General features: G+C 33.3%; 3 protein-coding genes across 6 annotated transcripts; all 3 read right to left on the reverse strand.

The window, feature by feature from the left end:
• Positions 1–3,444: 3,444 nt before the first annotated feature.
• On the reverse strand, positions 3,445–3,991 carry LOC109178999 (putative lipid-transfer protein DIR1). Its single transcript, XM_019328555.1, has one exon. It carries the CDS (start codon positions 3,926–3,928, stop codon positions 3,593–3,595), a length of 336 nt encoding a protein of 111 aa, XP_019184100.1. The 5' UTR covers positions 3,929–3,991; the 3' UTR covers positions 3,445–3,592.
• A 927-nt stretch (positions 3,992–4,918) lies between these two features.
• On the reverse strand, positions 4,919–20,603 carry LOC109178995 (alanine--tRNA ligase). 3 transcript variants are annotated; one of them, XM_019328549.1, is made up of 9 exons: positions 20,448–20,600; positions 20,158–20,298; positions 19,871–19,986; positions 18,957–19,049; positions 18,647–18,749; positions 18,496–18,570; positions 18,157–18,252; positions 17,956–18,029; positions 4,919–4,931 (listed from the first exon to the last, which is right to left on the reverse strand). In XM_019328549.1, exons 1-8 carry the CDS (start codon positions 20,538–20,540, stop codon positions 17,970–17,972), a joined length of 777 nt encoding a protein of 258 aa, XP_019184094.1. In that variant the 5' UTR covers positions 20,541–20,600; the 3' UTR covers positions 4,919–4,931; positions 17,956–17,969. The 3 variants fall into 3 exon arrangements, with proteins under 3 accessions (XP_019184094.1, XP_019184093.1, XP_019184096.1); XM_019328548.1 differs by lacking the exon at positions 4,919–4,931 and having other exon boundaries at positions 17,826–18,029; XM_019328551.1 differs by lacking the exons at positions 4,919–4,931; positions 20,158–20,298 and having other exon boundaries at positions 17,826–18,029; positions 20,448–20,603.
• Positions 13,519–16,836, reverse strand: LOC109178992 (WAT1-related protein At4g01440-like). Of its 2 annotated transcripts, none has more exons than XM_019328543.1 (6): positions 16,219–16,836; positions 16,058–16,120; positions 15,850–15,966; positions 14,692–15,100; positions 14,454–14,605; positions 13,519–13,842 (listed from the first exon to the last, which is right to left on the reverse strand). In XM_019328543.1, the coding sequence occupies exons 1-6, from the start codon at positions 16,398–16,400 to the stop codon at positions 13,677–13,679; spliced, it is 1,089 nt and encodes a 362-aa protein (XP_019184088.1). In that variant the 5' UTR covers positions 16,401–16,836; the 3' UTR covers positions 13,519–13,676. The 2 variants fall into 2 exon arrangements, with proteins under 2 accessions (XP_019184088.1, XP_019184089.1); XM_019328544.1 differs by lacking the exon at positions 13,519–13,842 and adding an exon at positions 14,287–14,381 and having other exon boundaries at positions 14,439–14,605.
• Positions 20,604–22,247: the final 1,644 nt, after the last annotated feature.

Below are 22,247 nucleotides of genomic sequence, written 5' to 3' on the forward strand. Positions count from 1 at the left end.
TTTGTGTGATTACATAGAAATGAAATGCCCTATTTATAGCTGTAGGATAGAGAGTTTTGATAAACTCAAACTCTTTTTATATTATCTAATTAACAAATTAGATAATATCAATATTATCCAAAATATTTCAAATATATTCAAATATACTAATATTGATAAATATTCAATATTTATCAAAATTTAAGTGTCTACACTCTCATTTTCTGAACTATCAATACTTCTCAATTCCTTTAGCTTACGTTTTTGATATCTCTACAACTCTACATTTCTATTTCTATCATTTTTAATTTTTTATACTTTCAAACGGATAGTTCAAGCAGAGCATCTCTCTTTTATGATGACCAAGCTAGTGGCAGTCGTGGCAAATCTCTTTTTGAACCTCCACAACATTCCGTTCATGGGTTTTCAATCGAATATAAATACCATCAATTTTTACAACAACAATCAAGACTTCAATCTAAACCCCCCACTAGCCATAAATGAACCTCAACCCACCTCTTTTGGCTCTCAACTTTTTTTTTTTTTAAAAAAAAATTCTAACAATACTACTTTCTCGCAGAACGATGAAGCGAAAGGAGTTCAACCTTCCAAACAAAAATCTCTTTTCAAGATACACATGAAGACAATTGAACATCCGAATGGAAGAATTACAGTAAAATGTAATTATTATATTGCAATAATGAGTACCAATGGTCAAAATCCGATGGCTACGGGACGTATCAGAAGCATATAGGCTCAAAGCATCCGGATAAAGAGGTAAATACACAAACTCAACAACAAATTAGGAGGTACGTCACTAAATCAAATGCTTTATTTTGTTATTCAGATGAGCAAACTAGACGCAAATTTGCTGAAATGATTGCAATTGATGGTTTATCTTTAAGTTTTGGACAGAAGGTTGGTTTTAAAGAATTTTGTTGTGGTGCATTAATCCTTAAATGTGTGATTTACATCGTAGAACTGCTACTCGTCATTTGTATAAATTACATAAGGATGAAAAAAAAAAGAAATTGATTTCATGTTTGGAATCACATTCTGGGCGTGTGACTATGTGCTGATATTTGGAGCAATCATTGGAGGGAACATTCATATTTGGGTGTTACATGTCATTGGATAGATAATATATGATTGGGTGCTGCATAAAAGAATTCTTGTTTTCGTTGCTTTATGTGCATTGTGTTGTTCATCAAAACAACGAAAAGCAAGAATTCTTTTATTTAGCACCCAATCATATATTATCTATCCGATGACATGTAACACCCAAATATGAATGTTCCCTCCCACGGTCGCTCCAAATATCAGCACATACAATCACATGCTCAGAATGTGATTCCAAACATGAAATCAATTTTTTTTCATCTTTATGTATTTTATACAAATGACGAGTAGCAGTTGTACGAGATAAATCACACATTTGAGCATTTAATGCACCCAGGCAAAATTCTTTAAAATCAACCTTTTGTCCAAAACTAAAAGATAAACCATCAATTGCAATCATTTCAGCAAACTTGCGTCTAGTATGCTCACCTGAATAACAAAATAAAGCATTTGATTTAGTGGTGTACCTGCTAATTTGTTGTTGAGTTTGTGTATTTACATCTTTTTTCGGATGCTTTGAGCTTATATGCTTCTGGTACATCTCGTAGCCACTGAATTTTGACCATTAGTATTCATTATCGCAATAATTATTTTACTGTAATTCTTCCATCAAGATGTTCAATTTTCTTCATATGTATCTTGAAAAGATCAAATTTCTGTTTGGAAGGTTGAACTCCTTCGGCTTCATCGTTCCGCTAGAAAGTAGCATTATTAGAATCAAAAGAAAAATAAAAAAAGTTGAGAGCCAAAAGAGGTGGGTTGAGGTTCATTTATGGCTAGTTAGGGGTTTGGATTTAAGTCTTGGTAGTATGACTGTTGTTATAAAAATTGATGGTATTGATATTCGCTTGGAAACTCATGAACCGAATGCCATGGATGTTCAAAAGAATAAGATTCTCTTGGGACTCATGAAGTGAATGTCATGGAGGTTCAAAAGAAGAAGAGTTGCCACGACTACCACTAACTTGACCATCATAAGAGAAAGATGCTCTGCTTCAACTATCCATTTGAAAGTATAAAAACTTAAAAATGATAGAAGTAGAAATAAATAAAAACGTAAACTAGGAATTGAGAAGTATTGAGAGTTTAGATAATGAGAGTATTGAGAATTGTAGGAGTATAGGTATAAAGATTTCAGAGAGTGATAGAATGACTGAATGAAAGTATTGAAATTTTGAAAATTGAGAGACGAGAGTTGCTGAGTTGGCTGGGTAATTTGAACCGAACCGTGGTTATAGTTAAGTGGAAGACAAGAACTAACTTGATGAGACCAAAGAAGTAGACAATGTGACCAAAAGCTAAAAGAAAAGAAGATATGACCATAATAAAAAAGAGACTAATGTGATTAAAAACTAACTATGACAAAATCAAAAGAGAAGATCAGCTATCAAAAGTAAAGATGTGCCGCAAAATTCAAAAAGAAATATTCCTTGACAAAACTTTTGACTTTGGACACACTTATTTGCTTTTAATAGTAACATCTAACTATCTTTTAGTGTGTTCATAGTTAACTTTTAATCACATTAATCTCTTTTGGTCATTGTCATATATATATATATATATATATATATATATATATATATATATATATAACTTTTGGTCACATCGTCTTATTCTTTAGTCTCATATAGAGGGTTGGGAAGAACCAACCAACCAATTCATGCTAAATTAAGTAAAATAAAGAACCAAACATGGGCGGACCCAGTGTGGGAGCAGCTGTCTCCACTCCCCTCACCCCACTCCATCCCACCTCTTTATATATATGTATACATATATAGCATAAAATATTATATAAAATTTATATTTATGTTGAAAATATGAATAGTCTGAGTAGTTTAGTTGGTTGAGTTCTAAATTTTATGTTATAAAAGCCTTATGTCATGAGTTCAAATCTCATTAGCACAACTTTTAATTATCTTCTCTCAATCATTTAATTAACAAATTAAATGCTCTTTTTAGTCTAGTTTTTATAAATTATTTAATTAATGTAGTATACAAGTTTATAATATACTTTGAACAGATACTACAGTGTAATAGAGCCAGTGACACTCAAAAAAGTTTATAATATACTTTATTGTATTCGAATTAATTTAGAAAAATCAATCTAACTAAAAGAAAGTAAAATTTAAAAGTATTTATGAATATATTGTTACTCAAATTATTTTATCTAATTGATTATGTTTCATATTTTTTTCAATATTGTAATTTATAATGTATTTTGTATTTTAACCTTATTATAGTTGTTTGATATTTTGTCATTGACATTTCTAATGTCATTTAATATTCGCCCCTACTCAGATGATTTTCTAGATCCGACACTAGAACCAAACATAACATTCATAATATATATCACAAGACATCACTCATACAACTTAACTGGTAATTACTTAAAACAAGCACAGAGGATTTGGGTTAATGCCATAGAACATAATGAGGTGTTAATTCACACAATTAAGATAATATAATTGCAGTGCAAAAAGTATAAGATGAGACCCTAACAATTGGCAGGAGGGGTGAGATTACACTTCTTTGGAAGAGCCATGGCAAGGTCAGGATCAATCCCAAGGAAGGACAGCATGGGGGAGCCCTTCTGCGAGCACAAGCACGGCAGGTCAGCCGTGGAGAGGGCGGTGCAGCAGGCGGCCGACGGCGGGTCCACCGGGTCCGGCAGCGTCACAGATGGCTTGCATGCCTGCAGCCCATCATCAGTCATGTTGCACAGAGTGTAGCAATCTCCATGGAAAATGTTGGCTGCAAGGATGATGGACATTATCATGAGAATAGCCATGGGTGTTTTGTTTCCGATGAAGACATTATTATTATTCTCCATTTTTGGCAGTTCGTAGTGCTAATTAAGGTTGTCTGCAATGGCCAATGGGTTGATGGAATGAGGTTGCATGTTCTTGAATTTATAGGGAGAAGGAGAAGTAAATGAAGGGAAAATTGCATTTTTTGTCCTTCAGTTATATCTCTGATGACATAAATTTAGTCTTTTGGTTATATGTATGATCATTTTAACCTGTTAAAAATGCGTGAAATGGTGATTTTAGTCCATTAGGATTATTTTTGCCACTAAAGTAGTTGATTTGGTCAATGAGACTAAAATTGCCAATATAATATGATAGCTCAAGTGACAAATGAACTCTCTTTGTAAAAAATTTTTTTGAGATAATTCGGATTCAATTCTCAGAAGTGACAATTCCTTCCTAAAAAAGGAATGATTGAGAAAAAAAAAAAGAAAGTAAAAGAGATAATTGTGAGCCATAAGTTTAGAGTCCGTGAAGGGTGAGTGGATTTTGGAGGTCACGGGTGGTGTTTGGAGTTTGGACTGTGCCTAGAATGAGTGGATTTTGAAGGATGGTTTTGTTTTCTTGTTCCTTTTTTAAAGTCTCTCCATCTTATCCCCCATCAAAACTGTACTATTAGTCAATCATACCTACATTGCACTTAAATCATTGTACTGATATATATAAACTCCAAATACATTGATATCCAATTAACATATCTCAAAATAATCATTACATACGTTACAAATTTAATAAAGTTTAGAATAAATCAATTATTATAATTGAATTTATAATAATTATTTTGTAATATGCTTTTCAATGTACATTACTTTGTACGGTTGAAAGAATGAAATATTCCCGCATGTTTTAAAAGACTATTGACTATTTCTTGAAAACTACCCTCTTCACAACATAACATAATAACAATTGTTTTCTCAAATATATATCCTACACAACTTTTACATTATTATGCATGTTAAATTAAATATAAAATTTATCACATAACTACAAATCTGCATAATTAACCAAACAAATGCACCGTGATATCTATTATTTAGAATCAAACAAAACAACTATTTAAAATAAACAATAGAATATGAAACAAAAATTAACAAAACAAGTAGTTAGAAATAATTAAAGAAAAAAAAGCAAAAAAAAAAAAAAAAAAACACCAACATTAACTTAAAAAATATTTTCATAGATTTTAATAGTAACAAATTATCTTGTTATAGCATATATGATGCATATATGTATGGTTATAGAGAGAGAAACTAATATGTAGATTAAATGAGGCTTAATTTGAATGTGATCAACAATATAGGAATACATAATTTGAAATGAGAGAATATTGAAGAAGTTGAGAAGATGAAGTTTATAACTTAGCCTGTAAGATTAATTTGAGTGGGAGGGGGACCAAATATTTGGAAGGAACAATAAAATTTTAATATTTTATATAATATTCTTTACAAAAAATTAATATTATATATCTACTATCTACTATATCTACTATACTAATAAGAGCCCAAGAGAGTTAGGCCTATAATGGGTAGAAAAAATGGCGGTCAAGTTTTTTTTTTTTTTTTTTTTTTTTTTTTTTAATCAAATGAATGGCTCAGATTGATTAGATTTTAATTTTTTCTTAAGATTTACTAATTTATCCTTAATGAATATGATTATCCGTTAACTTTTCCGTTAAATATTATCTTTTCCGTTAATTTCAGTTAGTTCACCGTTAACTTATTCATTGATTTCAATAAGAAGGCCCTTAGGGTTGGGGTTCAGCATTTTGGAACAACATTGATTTCAATAAGAAATGTCTTAAGTTCGAAGTTCGAACCCCATCCCAATCAAAGTTGGCATATTTAGTACTCTATTTTACTTTTATTAAATTAAATAATAATTTAGCAGTTACAACAAAAAAATAATACATATGCATTTCGATCTTTAATATAGAATTATGTATCTACAATGTTTTTATTCAAAAAAATTATTCATTATCAATAAATTAAATAAGAGAAATAATTTCATTAGTTATATTGTCTTTATTTTTCTCCAATATAAAAATTCTTTACATTCAAATTCATCAATTGATTATATTCGCTACATTGTCCCTACAATGACTTTATTAAAAAAAATATTCATTATCAATAAATTAATTAGGAGAAATAATTATATTATATTATATTGTATTTATTTTTCTCTAATGTAATAATTCTTTACATTCAAATTTATCAATTGATTATATTCACTACATTGTCTATTATCTTTTTTGTGCACTATTTTTTTTAATTAAATATCAAAGTTATAATACAAAATAATGTTATATATTTATTTACCAAGTATTTTATTAATACCATGAAAAAATTAAGAAAAACATAATTAATAAAGCAAATCATATTAACTACTTGAGGAATTTGTTGACAAAGAGAGTATTCAAATCACACAACAAATTGAAGTGAGAACTATCTCGTAATGTCCTTGTTTGACAATCAGTAGTTAGCGGTTAGCGTTAGCAGATTATATTAGCTGATTTGACCAGCGAATTATATCAACGGTTGATAAAAAGATATTTGAAAAAATTAACTTTTTAGATTAACATGTAAAATGACCTAAGGGTATACATATAATAACAATAATAATAATAATAATAATAATAATAATAATAATAATAATAATAATAATAATAATAATAATAATAATAATAATAATAATAATAATAATAATAATAATAATAATAATAATAATAATAATAATAATAATAATAATAATAATAATAATAATAATAGTTTTAAAAAATAAAAAATAAATATAAAAAAAAAATATAATTAAGCCAATCATATTAACTACTTGAGGGATTTATTTACAAAAAGAGTATTCAAATTACACAACAAATTGAAGTGGAAAAACTACCTCACAATGCCCTTGTTTGACAATCAATAATTAGCTCTTCAATATTAGTATATATTTAAAATTTTATGCCCTAATTTTTATTTGCTCTCCCTTATGTCCCATATTTGGTTTCAACCATACCTATACAATTATTTTATTGACAATTATAATCAATCTTGACTATCTTATCTTGCATTTGTAAATTTAGAATTACCTATTTAAATACGCAAATTCAACATTCAATTATTTATGCATGAACAATTCTAATATAATCCTACATTGATGTACTTTAAAGTACTTATTAAAAAAAAACATTGGGCATTATCTCAATCGAGCAATGCGCGTAAAAAACTAGTACTATACTAATGAGAGCCCAAGAGAGTTAGGCCTATAATGGGTAGAAAAAATGGCAGTCAAGTTTTTTAATTAAATGAATGATGACTCAGATTGATCATATTTTAATTTTTCCTTAAAGATTTCCTAATTTATCCTTAATGAATATGATTATCCATTAACTTTTCCGTTAAATATTATCTTTTCCGTTAATTTCTGTTAGTTCACCGTTAACTTACTTATTGATTTCAATAAGAAATGTCTTTAAGTTCGAACCACATCCCAATCAAAGTTGGCATAATTAGTACTCTATTTTACTCTTATTAAATTAAATAATAATTTAATAATTAAAAAAAAATTACATATGTATTTCTTTAATTTAGAATTATGTGTCTACTATGTCTTTATTCAAAAAAATTTATTCATTATCAATAAATTAAATAAGAGAAATAATTTCATTAGTTATATTGTCTTTATTTTTCTCCAATATAAAAATTCTTTATATTCAAATTCATCAATGGATTATATTCGCTACATTGTGCCTACAATGTCTTTATTTAAAAAAAAAAATATTCATTATCAATAAATTAATTAAGAGAAATAATTTTATTAGTTATATTGTCTTTATTTTTCTCTAATGTAAAAATTCTTTACATTCAAATTCATCAATTGATTATATTCGCTATATTGTCTATTATCTTTTTTGTGCACTATTTTTTTAATTAAATATCAAAGTTATAAAACAAAACAATGCTATATATATATATATATATATATATATATATATATATATATATATATATATATATATATATATATATATATATATATATATATATATATATATATATATATATATATATATATTTACCAAGTATTTTATTAATACCATGAAAAAATTAAAAAAATACGGAGTATATAATTAATAAACATAATCATATTAACTACTTGATGGATTGGTTGACAAAGAAAGTATTCAAATCACACAACAAATTGAAGTGAAAACTATCTCGCATTGTCCTTGTTTGGCAATCAGCAGTTAGCGATTAGCGTTAGCGGATTATATTAGCGGATTTGACTAGCGAATTATATCAACGGTTGGTAAAAGATATTTGAAAAAGTTAGCTGTTTAGATTAACCTGTAAAATGACCTAGGGTATAATAATAATAATAATAATAATAATAATAATAATAATAATAATAATAATAATAATAATAATAATAATAATAATATTTTTAAAAAAATATAATTAAGCCAATCATATTAACTACTTGAGGGATTTATTGATAAAAAAAGTATTCAAATCACACAATAAATTAAGATGGGAAACTACCTCGCAATGTCCTTGTTTGACAATTAGCAGTTAGCTCTTCAATATTAGTATATATTTAATATTTTATGCCCTAATTTTTATTTGATCTCCTTTATGTCTCGTATTTGGTTTCAATCATACCTATACAATTATTTTATTGACAATTATAATCAATCTTGACTATATTATCTTGCATTTGTAAACTTAGAATTACCTATTTAAATACACAAATTCAACATTTAATTATATATGCATGAACAATTCCAATATAATTTTGCATTGATATATACTTTAAAGTACTTATTTAAAACAAAACATTGGACATTATGCCAATCGCGCAATGCGCGTAAAAAACTAGTATAATATTAATAAAATTGCGGAGAGGGGGACAAGGCCCCCAAGGCACACACTTGCCTCCGCCACTGCACAAACGTAAATCGAAAATACATGTTGCATATCTATATATGTCAAATGCATTTTTGAAATGCGCTTAATATATATATTTTTGACCAAACGCATTTTCCAAATGCGATTGGCCAAAAAAAAATAAAATAAAATAAAACCCACATTGGTTATGTCGGTCCGATTAGGCCAGGCCTCAGTCCACATGACCGAATTGACTGTCCCACATGAGTCTAGAGTCGTCAAAAAGGGTAGCTCGCTAGGCTAGCCCTTTATGCCTTGCAAAAAGTGTAGGATAAGCTTTGAGTTTTATGACTCGTCAAATTGGCGTGTTTTTTAACCAATCGTTATGCGTTGGACCCGTGTCCAGCATGCTTGCTGGACACGGGTAACAGTGTCGTTAAGCACTGTTATCTCTTTTTTTTTTTTTTTTTTAATTTCAGACCGCTTCGTTATAGGAGTATATGTTCATAATTTTATTACTATATGTTAATAACTGTACATTCATAACTCCATAACTGTACGTTCATAACTCTATAACTGTACATTCATAACTCCATAACTATACATTCATAACTCCATAACTGTACATTCATAATTTTCGAAGCTCTATGTTCACAATTTTAGAGCTCTATGTTCATAATTTTATCACTATATGTTTATAATTGTAAGTTCATAATGTTAGAGCTCTTTGTTCATAATTCGATTAATAACTGTACATTCATAATTCCATAACTGTAGATTCATAATCTCATAACTGTAGATTCATAACTCCATAACTGTAGATTCATAACTCTATAAGTGTACATTCATAACTCCTTCATAATCTTCGAAGCTCTACATTCACAATTTTAAAGCTCCATGGTCATAATTTTATCACTATATATATTCATAATTGTAAGTTCATAATGTTAGAGCTCTGTGTTCATAATTTTATAATTACATAACTGTACATTCATAACGGCATAACTGTACATTCATAACGGCATAACTGTACATTCATAATGCAAAAAAAATAAAAATAAAAATAACGCCGTTAACGGCAAAACGCACGTGATTTTTTTTTTTTTTTTAACTAAATGACGCGTTTTTTTTTTAAAAAACGACGTTGTTTTGGGCCCGTGTCCACAACTCATTGTGGACACGGGTCCAGGGCATAATTTGCCTTTTTTAACCTATTGCGACAAATTGACAAAAAACTCACTAATTTGACAGATTTTTTTCCTTCTCATTCCAAGCAAAACACCTCATCACCTCATCACCTCCTCCTTTCGGAACTCTCTACCTTCAAGCCCACAATCACCTTCCCCTTTATTCCTCTCAGGAAGACCTTACCAAGCTAATGGCCCCGATGGCCTCATCACATATTTTATTAAAAAATGAATAAAATTAATGGTAATTTTTTTAAAACATCGTTAAAAAATTATTTTATAAAAGATATTAAACATCTATGAACGACGATTTTATTAAAATTGATATTGAAAGTATTTTTTTAATAAAAAAATAAATATTTACGATATGGATTTTTAAAAAAAATCACGGAATTCGGTTGTTCAAAAAACGAAGTATATTATTATTTTAAAATTAAATTAAAATTTCAAGGTAAATTTTTTATATTAAAAACTGACTTCGTATATTTTTTAATTTATTACGTGTTGAACTAGTACATGAAAAAAATGAACATTGAAGTGATCAAGAAATAATTGACATGAAAAGCTTTTTCTGTTTTTTTTCCTATTAGTGATAGATGCCTGCATTTCTCAAATGTAAACATTTTTTTTTTCTAATCGGAAAGGAGAAGACACCCAATTGACAAACAAATCAAATCCTCACATAATCAAAACTAGGCCAACGAATACCATCAGGGCAAATTATGCCCTGGACCCGTGTCCATAATGAATTGTGGATACGGATCCAAAACGATGTTGTTTTTAAAAAAAAAACGCGTCATTTAGTTAAAAAAAAAAAATCGCGTGCGTTTTGCCGTTAAAGGCGTTAACGTCGTTAATTTTTTTTTTTTTTTTTTGGATTATGAATGTACAGTTATGCCGTTATGAATGTACAGTTATGCCGTTATGAATGTACAGTTATGCAATTATGAAATTATGAACACAGAGCTCTAACATTATGAACTTACAATTATGAACATATATAGTGATAAAATTATGACCATGGAGCTTTAAAATTGTGAATATAGAGCTTCGAAGATTATGAATGTACAATTATGGAGTTATGAATGTACAGTTATAGAGTTATGAATCTACAGTTATGAGATTATGAATCTACAGTTATGGAATTATGAATGTACAGTTATTGATCGAATTATGAACAAAGAGCTCTAATATTATGAACTTACAATTATGAACATATAGTGATAAAATTATGAACATAGAGCTCTAAAATTGTGAACATAGAGCTTCGAAAATTATGAATGTATAATTATGGAGTTATGAATGTACAGCTATGGAGTTATGAATGTACAGTTATAGAGTTATGAATGTACAGTTATAGAGTTATGAACGTACAATTATGGAGTTATGAATGTACAGTTATTAACATATAGTAATAAAATTATGAACATATACTCCTATAACGAAGTGATCTGAAATAAAAAAAAAAAAAAAAAAAAAAAGATAACAGTGCCTAACGGCACTGTTACCCGTGTCCAGCAAGCATGCTGGACACAGGTCCAACGCATAACGATTGATAACCATCAGTTTTCAACCTGTTAAAGGTAAATTGAAGGGTCAACCAAAACATTCACACCACTAACTTTTTACTTTTTCTTTTTCTTGTAAATTAACATTTGTTTCTTTTTTTTTTTTTCTTTTTTTTTTTGTTTTTTTTTTTGTTTTTTTTTTTGTTTTTTGTTTTTTTGTTTTGTTTTTTTGTTTTGTTTTTTTTTTTTTGTTTTGTTTTTTGTTTTTTGTTTTTTTTGTTTCTTTTTGTTTTGTGTGTGTGTGTGTTTTTTTGTTAAGGTAATGAGGGTTTCAATCTACCACTTTTTTGAATGATAAATTTAAAATCTTTAAAATGATGTGAAACAAAATTATCCATTAAGAACCACCCTGTTTGGTTAATGACGATTAGCTGTAAGCTAATTGGATTAATTAGAAGGTATAACTAGTTGATAACATTAGCTGATTGTAGAAAGATGTTTGGTAAATTAGTTGTTAGCTGATAATTGTTTGATATAATTTCTTTTCTCAAAAAGTTAATTGAAAAAATTGTTTTGAGTAGCTTTTTAAATTTTAGCATTTTGGAGTACAAAAAAAAATAATTAACAAAACACTTATATTGATTTTTAAACTAAGTCAAACAACTAAGGGTGTGTTTGGTTCGCACATAGGAATCGGAATCGGAATAGGTATCAAATACTTGGTAATGGTAATGGGTTTTGGTGAAAGTATTTAACATGTTTGGTAGTAGGGTGGAATGGGAATGCTTACTAATAATAGTGCATGAGAATGAATAAGGGAATGAAATCCTTATTTTTTTAGGGTATGGGTTTTTCAATTAATGGGGTATTCGAAACCTATAGTAGTGTTCTAAAAACCTATCAACCAAACAACAACAATCACTTTCATACCCATTCTTATGGGCAAAACCCACCAACCAAACACACATAATAGTGATGAAATAAACTAAAATTGATCTCTAAATTAACTATTTTACAAAAAATGGAGAGAAAGAAAGAGAATAGGGTTGGAGAGAAGAAAGAGTGGGGAGGAAGTGAGGAACCGAGAAAGATAGACTCCGGAGACTATCTTCCAGAACGCCGTGACGTGTGAGTGACACGTGTCAAAATGATGGCAACCACTGGGGACTGCTTTATTTATTTAAATAGTTATTCAGCCTCAACGACTGAAATAGGCAGCCGTTGGGGCTAATGGTCAAAATTCATTTGACCGTTGTGAGAGCTTTGTTTTTATTTTATTTTTTACCTATAAATATATCCTAACTCTCATTTGTTTTCTACACTTCTATAAAATTATAGAATATATTTTATTTCATTATTTAAATTTATTTATTTTTAAATCAAAATTAGAAATTATAATTATAAAGTTAAAATTATTTATTATAGAAAAGTAGATAAAATAATAAATGATGTGTAGGAGTGTGAAGGAGGCCTACCCACAAAAAAGGGACAAAAAGGGGTGAAAGATTTAAGAGAAAATTATATGGTGATGTGAAAATTATGAATGACACCTCAAATCGATGGATCATAAATAAATGTAAAAAATGTGTTCAGTGCATTAAAAATGAACCTTTTGTAAGATAGACCATAGTCTATGATATAATGATTGCCTTAGACCTTAATGCAATAAGAATCGGTCCTTGTAAGGTTGTCCTCATCCCAAAAATGTTGTCAATTGCAAATTTGCAACATGATATGAACTATGAAGTGACATTTTAAATTTATTTTTGTTTAATTTTACAAGCCATGTGACTTGCAAGCTTTTTAAATGCAAACCTACAAAAGGCTACTGCATGGCAACCAATTTTTTATTAGTTATTTTATTATTATTTTGTTATTATATTTATAATAATAATATAATATAAAAATGAGACCACTTTTAAAAGTGAGAGATATAACAAAGATGTAGAGAAAATAGTGGAGAAATTACAAATTTGATTATGTGAAAGTATGACCCATTTTTGATTTTGAAAATGAGAGAGTATTGCAGGGATAAAGATAGCCTAACAGCAGTGTTGAGATAGATTCATTGAAAGGAAAATCAGTCCACAAAAATATGTTGGAAGGACAGAAAGTAAGAAGAGAGTTTCTTTAATTAACATAAAGGGAGGAATATGAGATCAGAAATAATTGTTCCATGAACAACAAGACTGATCATCATGGTATTCTTGATTCACAATTATTATTGTCTTCAACAACTCCTTGAAATGCTGATTCTGTGTCCTTTTCATCTTCCCTTTCTTGGCCTACTTTGTGTATTTCTATGTTCTTGCCCCACAGCAGAATGTACAACCCAGTAATTACTATCACCGATCCTATTACACTGCCCAGAATGTAGCAATAAAAACATAGTTAGAACTTAGAATAGCCCATCAAGGGAAATGGCTGTGGGAATTGAGATTCATTCAATCTTGTTGGGCGGAGGCCGGTGAAGGGCCAAGTCCAGCACCAGGTGGCTAGAGGGATTGTTGGGCAGAGGTCTGAAGGGGCAAGTCCAACACCCTGCCTCTCGAAAACGTGACAATATAAGGAAATAAAGTTGCGTCTTCGCTACGACTTATAGCTTTTGTGGCATAGTATTAGTGGTAACTGGTAAGCACTCGATCCTAACAAGTGGTATAGGCTACGAGCTATAGCTTTTGGTATAGTATTAGTGAGATTCATTCAATCTTGTTGGGCGGAGGCCAGTGAAGGGCCAAGTCCAACACCAGGTGGCTAAGAGGATTGTTGGGCAGAGGTCTGAAGGGGCAAGTCCAGCACCCTGCCTCTCGAAAACGTAACAGTATAAGGAAATAAAGTTGCGTCTTCGCTACAACCTATAGCTTTTGGCATAGTATTAGTGGTAAGCACTTGATCCTAACAGGTATAGGCTACGAGCTATAAAGCTTTTGGTATAGTGATAAACGCTTGATTCTAACAAGTATGACTGATTACCTTCCTAGATGGAGCTGTTCGTGTAGAATGGGAACGTCGACCATGGCTGCCATTACTTGCACCAGAGGACTGAACGCCGCGGTGAAAACAGGCCCTCTCTTCTTCACACACCACGACATTCCCACGAAGCATAATCCCGAACTAACCAACCCCTGCATCATTTCCAGAAATTTCGTTGCTTTCACTAAAAACGTGTATAATCAAGGGACTGAACAACAATCTTGGAGAGTGAACTTACAGTATATACGACATTCGCCATGTCAATCTTCTTTGTCGGGATCCAAATGGAAGCGCTTCTGTCAGTGCACAACGTTAGCACAGCAGACTGAATGGCGCTAAAGAAGTTCATGATAACGGTGCTGGAGTACTGGCAAGGGTAACTCTTGGATACATTTGATTGAAGAAGGAACCACGAGGACCAAAACAGCGTGCCAGCAAACAATGCCAGTGAACCATCTATCCACCTTTCTCGTCGTTGGGAAGATACCCGTCTGATTGTTTCTTCAACAGCCACGGCTTCTGAGGGTGGAAATTTAACCAAAGGCAAGCCTTTGTAGAAAGTCAGTAAAAGGGCACCTCCCAGGCATATTAGTGTGCCAATCACTTTCGCCCTTCCACTGCTACTTCTGATGCTTATTTTCTCCAACCTGTGTCATAATCATTACTTTGACAGATCAATTTCTGTTAGGATAAAGCGCCTTGGGTCTGGACTTGGCCTTACTGGCCTCCGCCCAACAATTCCCCTCCCAGCACCAACCAATCGCCGAAAGCTATAGCTAGTAGCGAAGACGCAACTTTATTTCCTTATACCGCCACACATTTTCAAGAGCCAGGATGCTGGACTTGACCCTTTACCGCCCTCCGCCCAACAACCCCCTAGCCACATGGTGCTGGACTTGGCCCTTACCAGCCTCTGCCCAACAATTCCCCCTCCCAGCACCAACCAGTCGCCAAAAACTATAGCTAGTAGCGAAGACGTAACTTTATTTCCTTATACCGCCACACATTTTCAAGAGCTAGGGTGTTGGACTTGACCCTTTACCGGCCTTCGCCCAGCAATCCCCTAGCCACATGGTGCTGGACTTGGCCCTTACCGGCCTCTGCCCAACAATTCCCCCTCCCAGCACCAACTAGTCGCCAAAAACTATAGTTAGTAGCTAAGACACAACTTTATTTCCTTATACCGCCACACATTTTCAAAAGCCAGGTTACTGGACCTGACCCTTTACCGATCTCCGCCCAACAACCCCTAGCCAAATGGTGCTGGACTTGGCCTTACCGGCCTCTGCCCAACAATTTCTTTAAGCACGCGATGAATGCAATCAAGAAGAACAAGTAATTCTTTAACTGAAACAGTGAAACAGCAGATTTGTTTTTGGTAAATGAGAGTGCATACCCAAAAGGCAATGCCATTAAGAATGTGACCACAGGAACAATGTTCAGAAAAGCACAAGCGAAAGTTGCAGATGTGTATTCGACACCAATCAGGAACAAGTACTGAGTAACAGATGCCCTGCGAGATTTCAAACATGGAACTAAGTACTATATAAACAGATTCTCTATGATCTTGAGAAAAACATAAGAACCTATGCACTAATGCTTACCCAACAATCGCTAATAAGAAAAGGTGGCACAGAATGCGTGGGGTGAGTTTTGGTCTGGTGTTCCTGCAAGAAATATTCATTGTTAGCACAGTAGACAAGAAAGTTCTTGTGGGTATCAAATTTCTGAAAGTACAGTGCAAAATGAATCAAAAGAAGCATGCCTTTCGACAAAAAAGGCGACTGGGGCTAAAAATATGGTGGAAATTGACTGTCGATAAGTGATGAAGACTAAATGGTTCATTCCATCAATGATAATTTTTTTGAGAAGCACATTAGTAATTGCAAAGGCAAAATCGATGGCCAGCATTAGCATAACGGGGTACCATGCCACACAACTCTTCATCTATTTGCCTCTTGATAAAAATTTCTCGACTTTCTGCTTAACAATGAGGCTAAACCAGGCATTGGAAGCTCTAATATAGACTTCTGCTCCAAGGGAAATGAATACAAGCTGAGGTGAGACTAAATTCTCCCAATCACATCACTGCTTTGAGGCTATAAAAAATTGCCATTAGTTTATAAACATATACTCTCCCTTTCCCATTCTTTTGAAAGAAAGTAACACCCTCCGCCTCTTTTCTTTCATTTGACTGATGCCAAACAACTCAGAATCATATTTCCACGATTGGTTTCTGGTATTGAGTATTGACCAAGAACTGTGGTTTGGATTGTGTTCCATCCTTACCGGCCTTAGCTGATTAGCTAACGACCAAACATTTAACATGTGAGTCAATTACTTACAACGTCAGTCATTCTAAAAAAAAAAGCAATCTTAATGGCATCTCCTGAGTGCAAGATTTGTTCTTTTTTTCACACAGAACTGCATAATAGCATCTAATGCTGCTCGAGAATTGACTCGTAAAAGCATCTTTATGGAAGGGCATGGGAGCAGAGAATAAAACATCTTGTCTGTCCTATGACTCTATGAGCCTTAAGGTACTTGCTCTATCCAGAGAATCCTAGTAAAATCTTAACCAAACAAATATGAGAAGGGAGCTCTGATCTGTCCATTTTGCCAGCCTCTCTTAGTGCCTGATATTCAGCAGCTTAGTGATATAGCTTTACAAAAGCAATCCAATCCAAAAGGTACTAATTAGGATGACTGCTTTCTACTTTATATTAAAAATTTAACATTTTCCCACATGGGAAAAATGGGCTGGCCTATATTCTTTGATATGTTTTTATTCTCTGCAACCAATAACCAATAAGTATTCAAAAAGAGAACATCTATGCATTTGCCGAAGTATAATCAAGACATGTTTTCATTGTCTGTTCTTCGTCCTTATTCTTTGTTCTTCATCTATCACTGACTCCATTTCTTTTTCCGCGTTATATCAATTTGTCATGGCCTAATGGGCATCGAAATCTAAAGAAAATACATTGTATATTGCCTAATTTAACAACATGTTATCCTATATAGTTGTCAATTCAAGATATTGGTATCATATTCCAAGAAATTTGATCAAATCCTCCAGGAAACATAACATGGCTAAGTATTCTTTATAAATCCTATAGACTTTCATATGTGTTTTCCTAGTGAGCTGCCACTTCTATGGAACTACAGAAAATGCGGATACCACTATAATTGAAGCACCCAAACACACCTTAATATTTAATAGCCGAACATTAACGTTGCTTTGAGGCCATTTGCATTTATCACAGTTTCATATATGCAGCCCTTTTGTTTGTTTAGGGAATGTCAACCGAAATATATATTATATGAATAAGAAAATATTCTAATACATTTGACACAAATAAGAAAATAAGATGTTCAGAAGGGAGAATCTATCTTTAAAATAATGTATTACAAATTTACAATATTGCATACCTAATTCATAAAGCTACCACACTACTGAGCTTCCATGCCACTATGCAATACAATATTACCATCTTCAGACACTGTGATTTACCGTTAGAAAGGAATGTTGTAAAATACTTTAGTCATTCCTTTCTTAGTCCGAATTTGAGAAACCTGAAACACAATCCGGGAGGCAGCTAAGGTTTAGAAAGTCGTAGAGTTGTAAAGGAAAATTGTCAGAGCAAATGACGTAATATTCTTATCAGGAGGACCTCTCAGTACTAAGCAGATACAATAATACCTTCAAACTCTTGATCTCGGAGACATCTGAAACATGTGTGCCCCCACAAGGGCATCCAGGGTTTTCTCCAAACTTCACAATCCGAGGAGTGCTTCCCTGTTCCATATGGAGTGGGAAACAGTTAGATTTATAACTTCGGATTGAAGGTAGTTTACGTGATTGGTTCAGTACTTCAGTTGATTATCTGATCCATATCTATTGCATTAGTAATTAAATTAATCCAATGTTTTGACAAGTCAATCTTCCATACTAGCCTCAATAATATTAACGAATAAAATGGTGTCAACAGAATATCAGAATCTCACAAAGTAAAGAGAACCTTAACGGTCAAACACTAACTTTGGGTATGTAATCAGGGATACTGCCACCACACAGTTGGCGGGCTTCTTCGTATGGAAAAGTTGAAACAGAAACCTGAAAAGCTTTGAATGTGAGAAACGTAACCTACAAAAATAAGTTGGATCTAGAAGATTAAAAGGAAGAAGCACACTTTATCCCCCTTAGAAATCAGATTATTAGCTTCTGCTTCCAGCTCCTTTTGCTTAATTTGCAGTTCATTCTGTGAAACTGTGCCTTGATACTCCACAAATGGCCTGAAAGATCAGTTGTCTAAATGTCAGTTAAGAGGAAATTGCATCAGCCTACTTTCTGGACATTCAGCATTACGTGATAAAATTTTTTAAGAGGGGCTAAAATTGGACCACCTTAATATTTCAGAAATTATGTGCAAGCATAATAACAGAGCTATATTATGTTTAAAATAACACCCAAAAAAAAAAGATCCTTGAAACTGTCTATACCCATCTGGGAAATGGTAGCCTTTGGTCGGCTTTAAGTGACCCCATCCAATGTTTGCAATACACACATCCAGCAGATGTCCAGCCGAGTGCAGCCTGTGAAGAGACAAAATAAGAAAAGCTAAGACTAACAAATAAAGAAGATGATCAATATGCTTGGCTTCCAACTTTCAGTATGTAACGCAGACTAAATTCAATGTTTAACATATTAAACTTCCACAATTAATCAGATCCAATTTGCATAATCATCTTTTGAGTTGAAAATAACTTTTCAAATTCTCCCTGCATTTATTTATACTTAAAGAAGTTTTGATAAACTATGTTGTAGTCTTGCCCACAAAAAGCGAAATCCCTCGCCTCGAGGACCCCCACACCCAGACCTGACCTGATTTGTGGGGATGATAAATCACGGTGACTCAGTGGCCCATTAGGTAGGAGGACCAGTGCATGGTGCCCACAAAGAGCCCATCAGATTGGTGTCAACCTTGTGTCCATGCCCATAATTTTCCACCCAGGAACCAACTGAGCTACGGACGATTATGTTAGTAGTCTTAGTTCTATGTGACCAGTACATTGTCACCACACTACCTTCATACTCTGCATATTACACACAAGCCATTGCACATGCATCTCGAGTTCTATATATGCACTTTGATAGGCTATTTTCATGAAGTAGAAAATTCTACTGCAAGCAAATACATTCACCTCATTACATATGATTATCAGATAGGCTTTCAACCTTCACTAAATTATAATTCTTTTTGCACTCCATACTTTAGAAGCTAATTAAAATATATGCACCACATTCACACAATGATATATATATATATTAGACAAATTATTACTCACAAAATTAGATGCATACAGAAAATGACAATAATTTTACTGTATAAAGCTAATTCTTGAAAGCTGTATACCGAGTGTTGAGCATGCGCCTTTGCTCATCCACAGATAACGAAACTTCAGCACCTTTCTCAAGCTTCAAATTTGATACCCCATCTCCAGAATTTTCAAAAAATCCAAAGTGAAAAACCTGCCATCACCATAAAATTCCATGGGGCAAAGTAAAAGTTTGAGGTACAACACAAAACCAGACACATGGAATTATCAGTAGGGGTGTGGGCCCGGAGCTAGGAATTTTGCCTTGTGGGCAAGGAATTATTGGAAAATAAATGATCAGAAAAGACAAGACCAAGAAACATACAATCTGATCCTTGGATCTAACATCTTGGACAACAAATTTGAGGTTCGAACGGGAAATAAAACCAGTGTCTGCGGGTTGACCTCCACCTTGCGGATGAAAAATTGATGAGTCCAGAATAATCACATCTCTACCATCTTCCCCCTTGATCAAAGAAACAACCCAAAGTTGGGATTTTTATAATAAAGTCCCAACATTAATTTCAGAAACTAAGAAATGGGTTTATACAGGCAGCATATTAGTAGAACTTTTAGGGTAGTATGCAGAACAGGGTTGAGGATGCGAGGACATACCCGAAAGGAAGAAAGAAGGGTAGCAGTAGTATGAAGCTTAGACATGTTGTCAAAGTATTCCAGCTTTGTTGCTGGGGGCAAATTTTGTTCCATGCTGCTAACTGTCTAGTTTCCTATGCTAAATCATCTCTCTTTCACTCTTCAACTTTTATTCTTTCTTTGAAATCTGTTTTTTTTTTTTTTTTTTTTTTTTTGAAACCATTCTTGAAAAAGATTGTTACAAATTTTGTCCGTGTTCACGGGTTGAGTCAATACAAAAATTTAATAATATTTAATAACGAAAAATATAATATTTTTGGAGATAAGGGTCCGTTTAGAAAGCAGGAAAATGACTTCTGGAAAATGTTTTATGGAAAATGAGTTATTTTTCGAAAAATATTTTCCTTTTCAGTGTTTGGTTGCATTTTGGAAAACTGTTTTTGTGTGTTTGGTTCATTTTCTGGAAAATGAGTAAAATTGTATAATTAAACATTTTAATTATTTTATTTAGAATATTACAACATGTATAATAATATAATATAATAATGATTTTAAATATAATAAAAAAATAACTAATAATATATCAAAAATATTATGGTGATGTAATAGTAGTGGTGTTATTTGTTATATAATAATAATAATAATAATAATAATAATAATAATAATAATAATAATAATAATAACTGGTGGTGGTGGTGGTGATGGTGTGGTGGCGGTGACGGTGGTATGGTGGTGGTGGTGATGGCGACGACGGTGGTTGCGGTTGTATGGTGGTGGTGGTGGCGGCGGTGGTATGGTCGTGGTGGTGGCGGCGTCGGTGGTGTGATGGTGGGGTGTGGTGGTGGTTGCGGTGGTATGGTGGTGGTGGCGACGACGGTGGTTGTGGTGGTATGGTGGTGGTATGGTGGTGGTGGCGGTGGTGGTGTGATGGTGGTGGTGGTGGCGGCGACGGTGGTATGGTGGTGGTGGTGGTGGTGGCGGCGACGGTGGTATGGTGGTGGTGGTGGCAGCGGCGGTGGTAGTGGTGGTGGTGTGGTGTGGTGGCGGTGGTGGCGGCGGTGGTGGTGGTGTGGTGGTGGCGGTGGTATGGTGGTGGTGGCGGCAGCGGTGGTGTGATGGTTGTGGTGGTGTGATGGTGGTGGTGTGGTGGTGGCGGCGGTGGTTGCGGTGGTGTGGTGGCGGCGGCGGTGGTAGTGGTGGTGGCGGCGACGACGATGGTTGCGGTGGTATGGTGGTGGTAGTGGCGACGGCGACGGTGGTTGCGGTAGTATGGTGGTGGTAGTGGCGGCGGTGGTGGTGGTAGTGGTGGTATGGTGGTGGCGGCGGCGACGTGATGGTGGTGGTGGTTGCGGTGGTGGCGGCGGCGATGATTGCAGTGGTATGGTGGTGGTGGTGGTGGTATGGTGTTGGTGTTGTTGGTGGTGGTAGTGGTTGCGGTGGTATGGTGTTGGTGGTGGTAGTGGTGGTAGTGTGGTGGCGGTGGTTGCGGTGGTATAGTGGTGGTGGCGGCGGCAGTAGTGGTGGTGATGGTGGTAGTGAGGTGGTGGTGGTATGGTGTTGATGATGTTGGTGGTGGTGTGATGTTGGTGTAAAAGTTGGAAAATGACTTCCCAAAAAAAAAAAAAAAAAGAAGTCATTTTCTTCCAAAACAAGCTTATTTTCCAAAGTCAACGGAAATAATTTTCCGTTGACTTAATTTTCCAAGCACATCCAAACAATGGAAACTTGGAAAATGATTTCCAGAACTCATTTTCCATGTTTCCAAACACACCATAAATGTAATAATTTTACATTTTGATGTAAAACATAGATGGTTAATTT

This window comes from Ipomoea nil, unplaced genomic scaffold (genome assembly GCF_001879475.1).
Source record: "Ipomoea nil cultivar Tokyo-kokei standard unplaced genomic scaffold, Asagao_1.1 scaffold0875, whole genome shotgun sequence".
In the NCBI taxonomy this organism is placed as follows: domain Eukaryota; kingdom Viridiplantae; phylum Streptophyta; class Magnoliopsida; order Solanales; family Convolvulaceae; genus Ipomoea; species Ipomoea nil.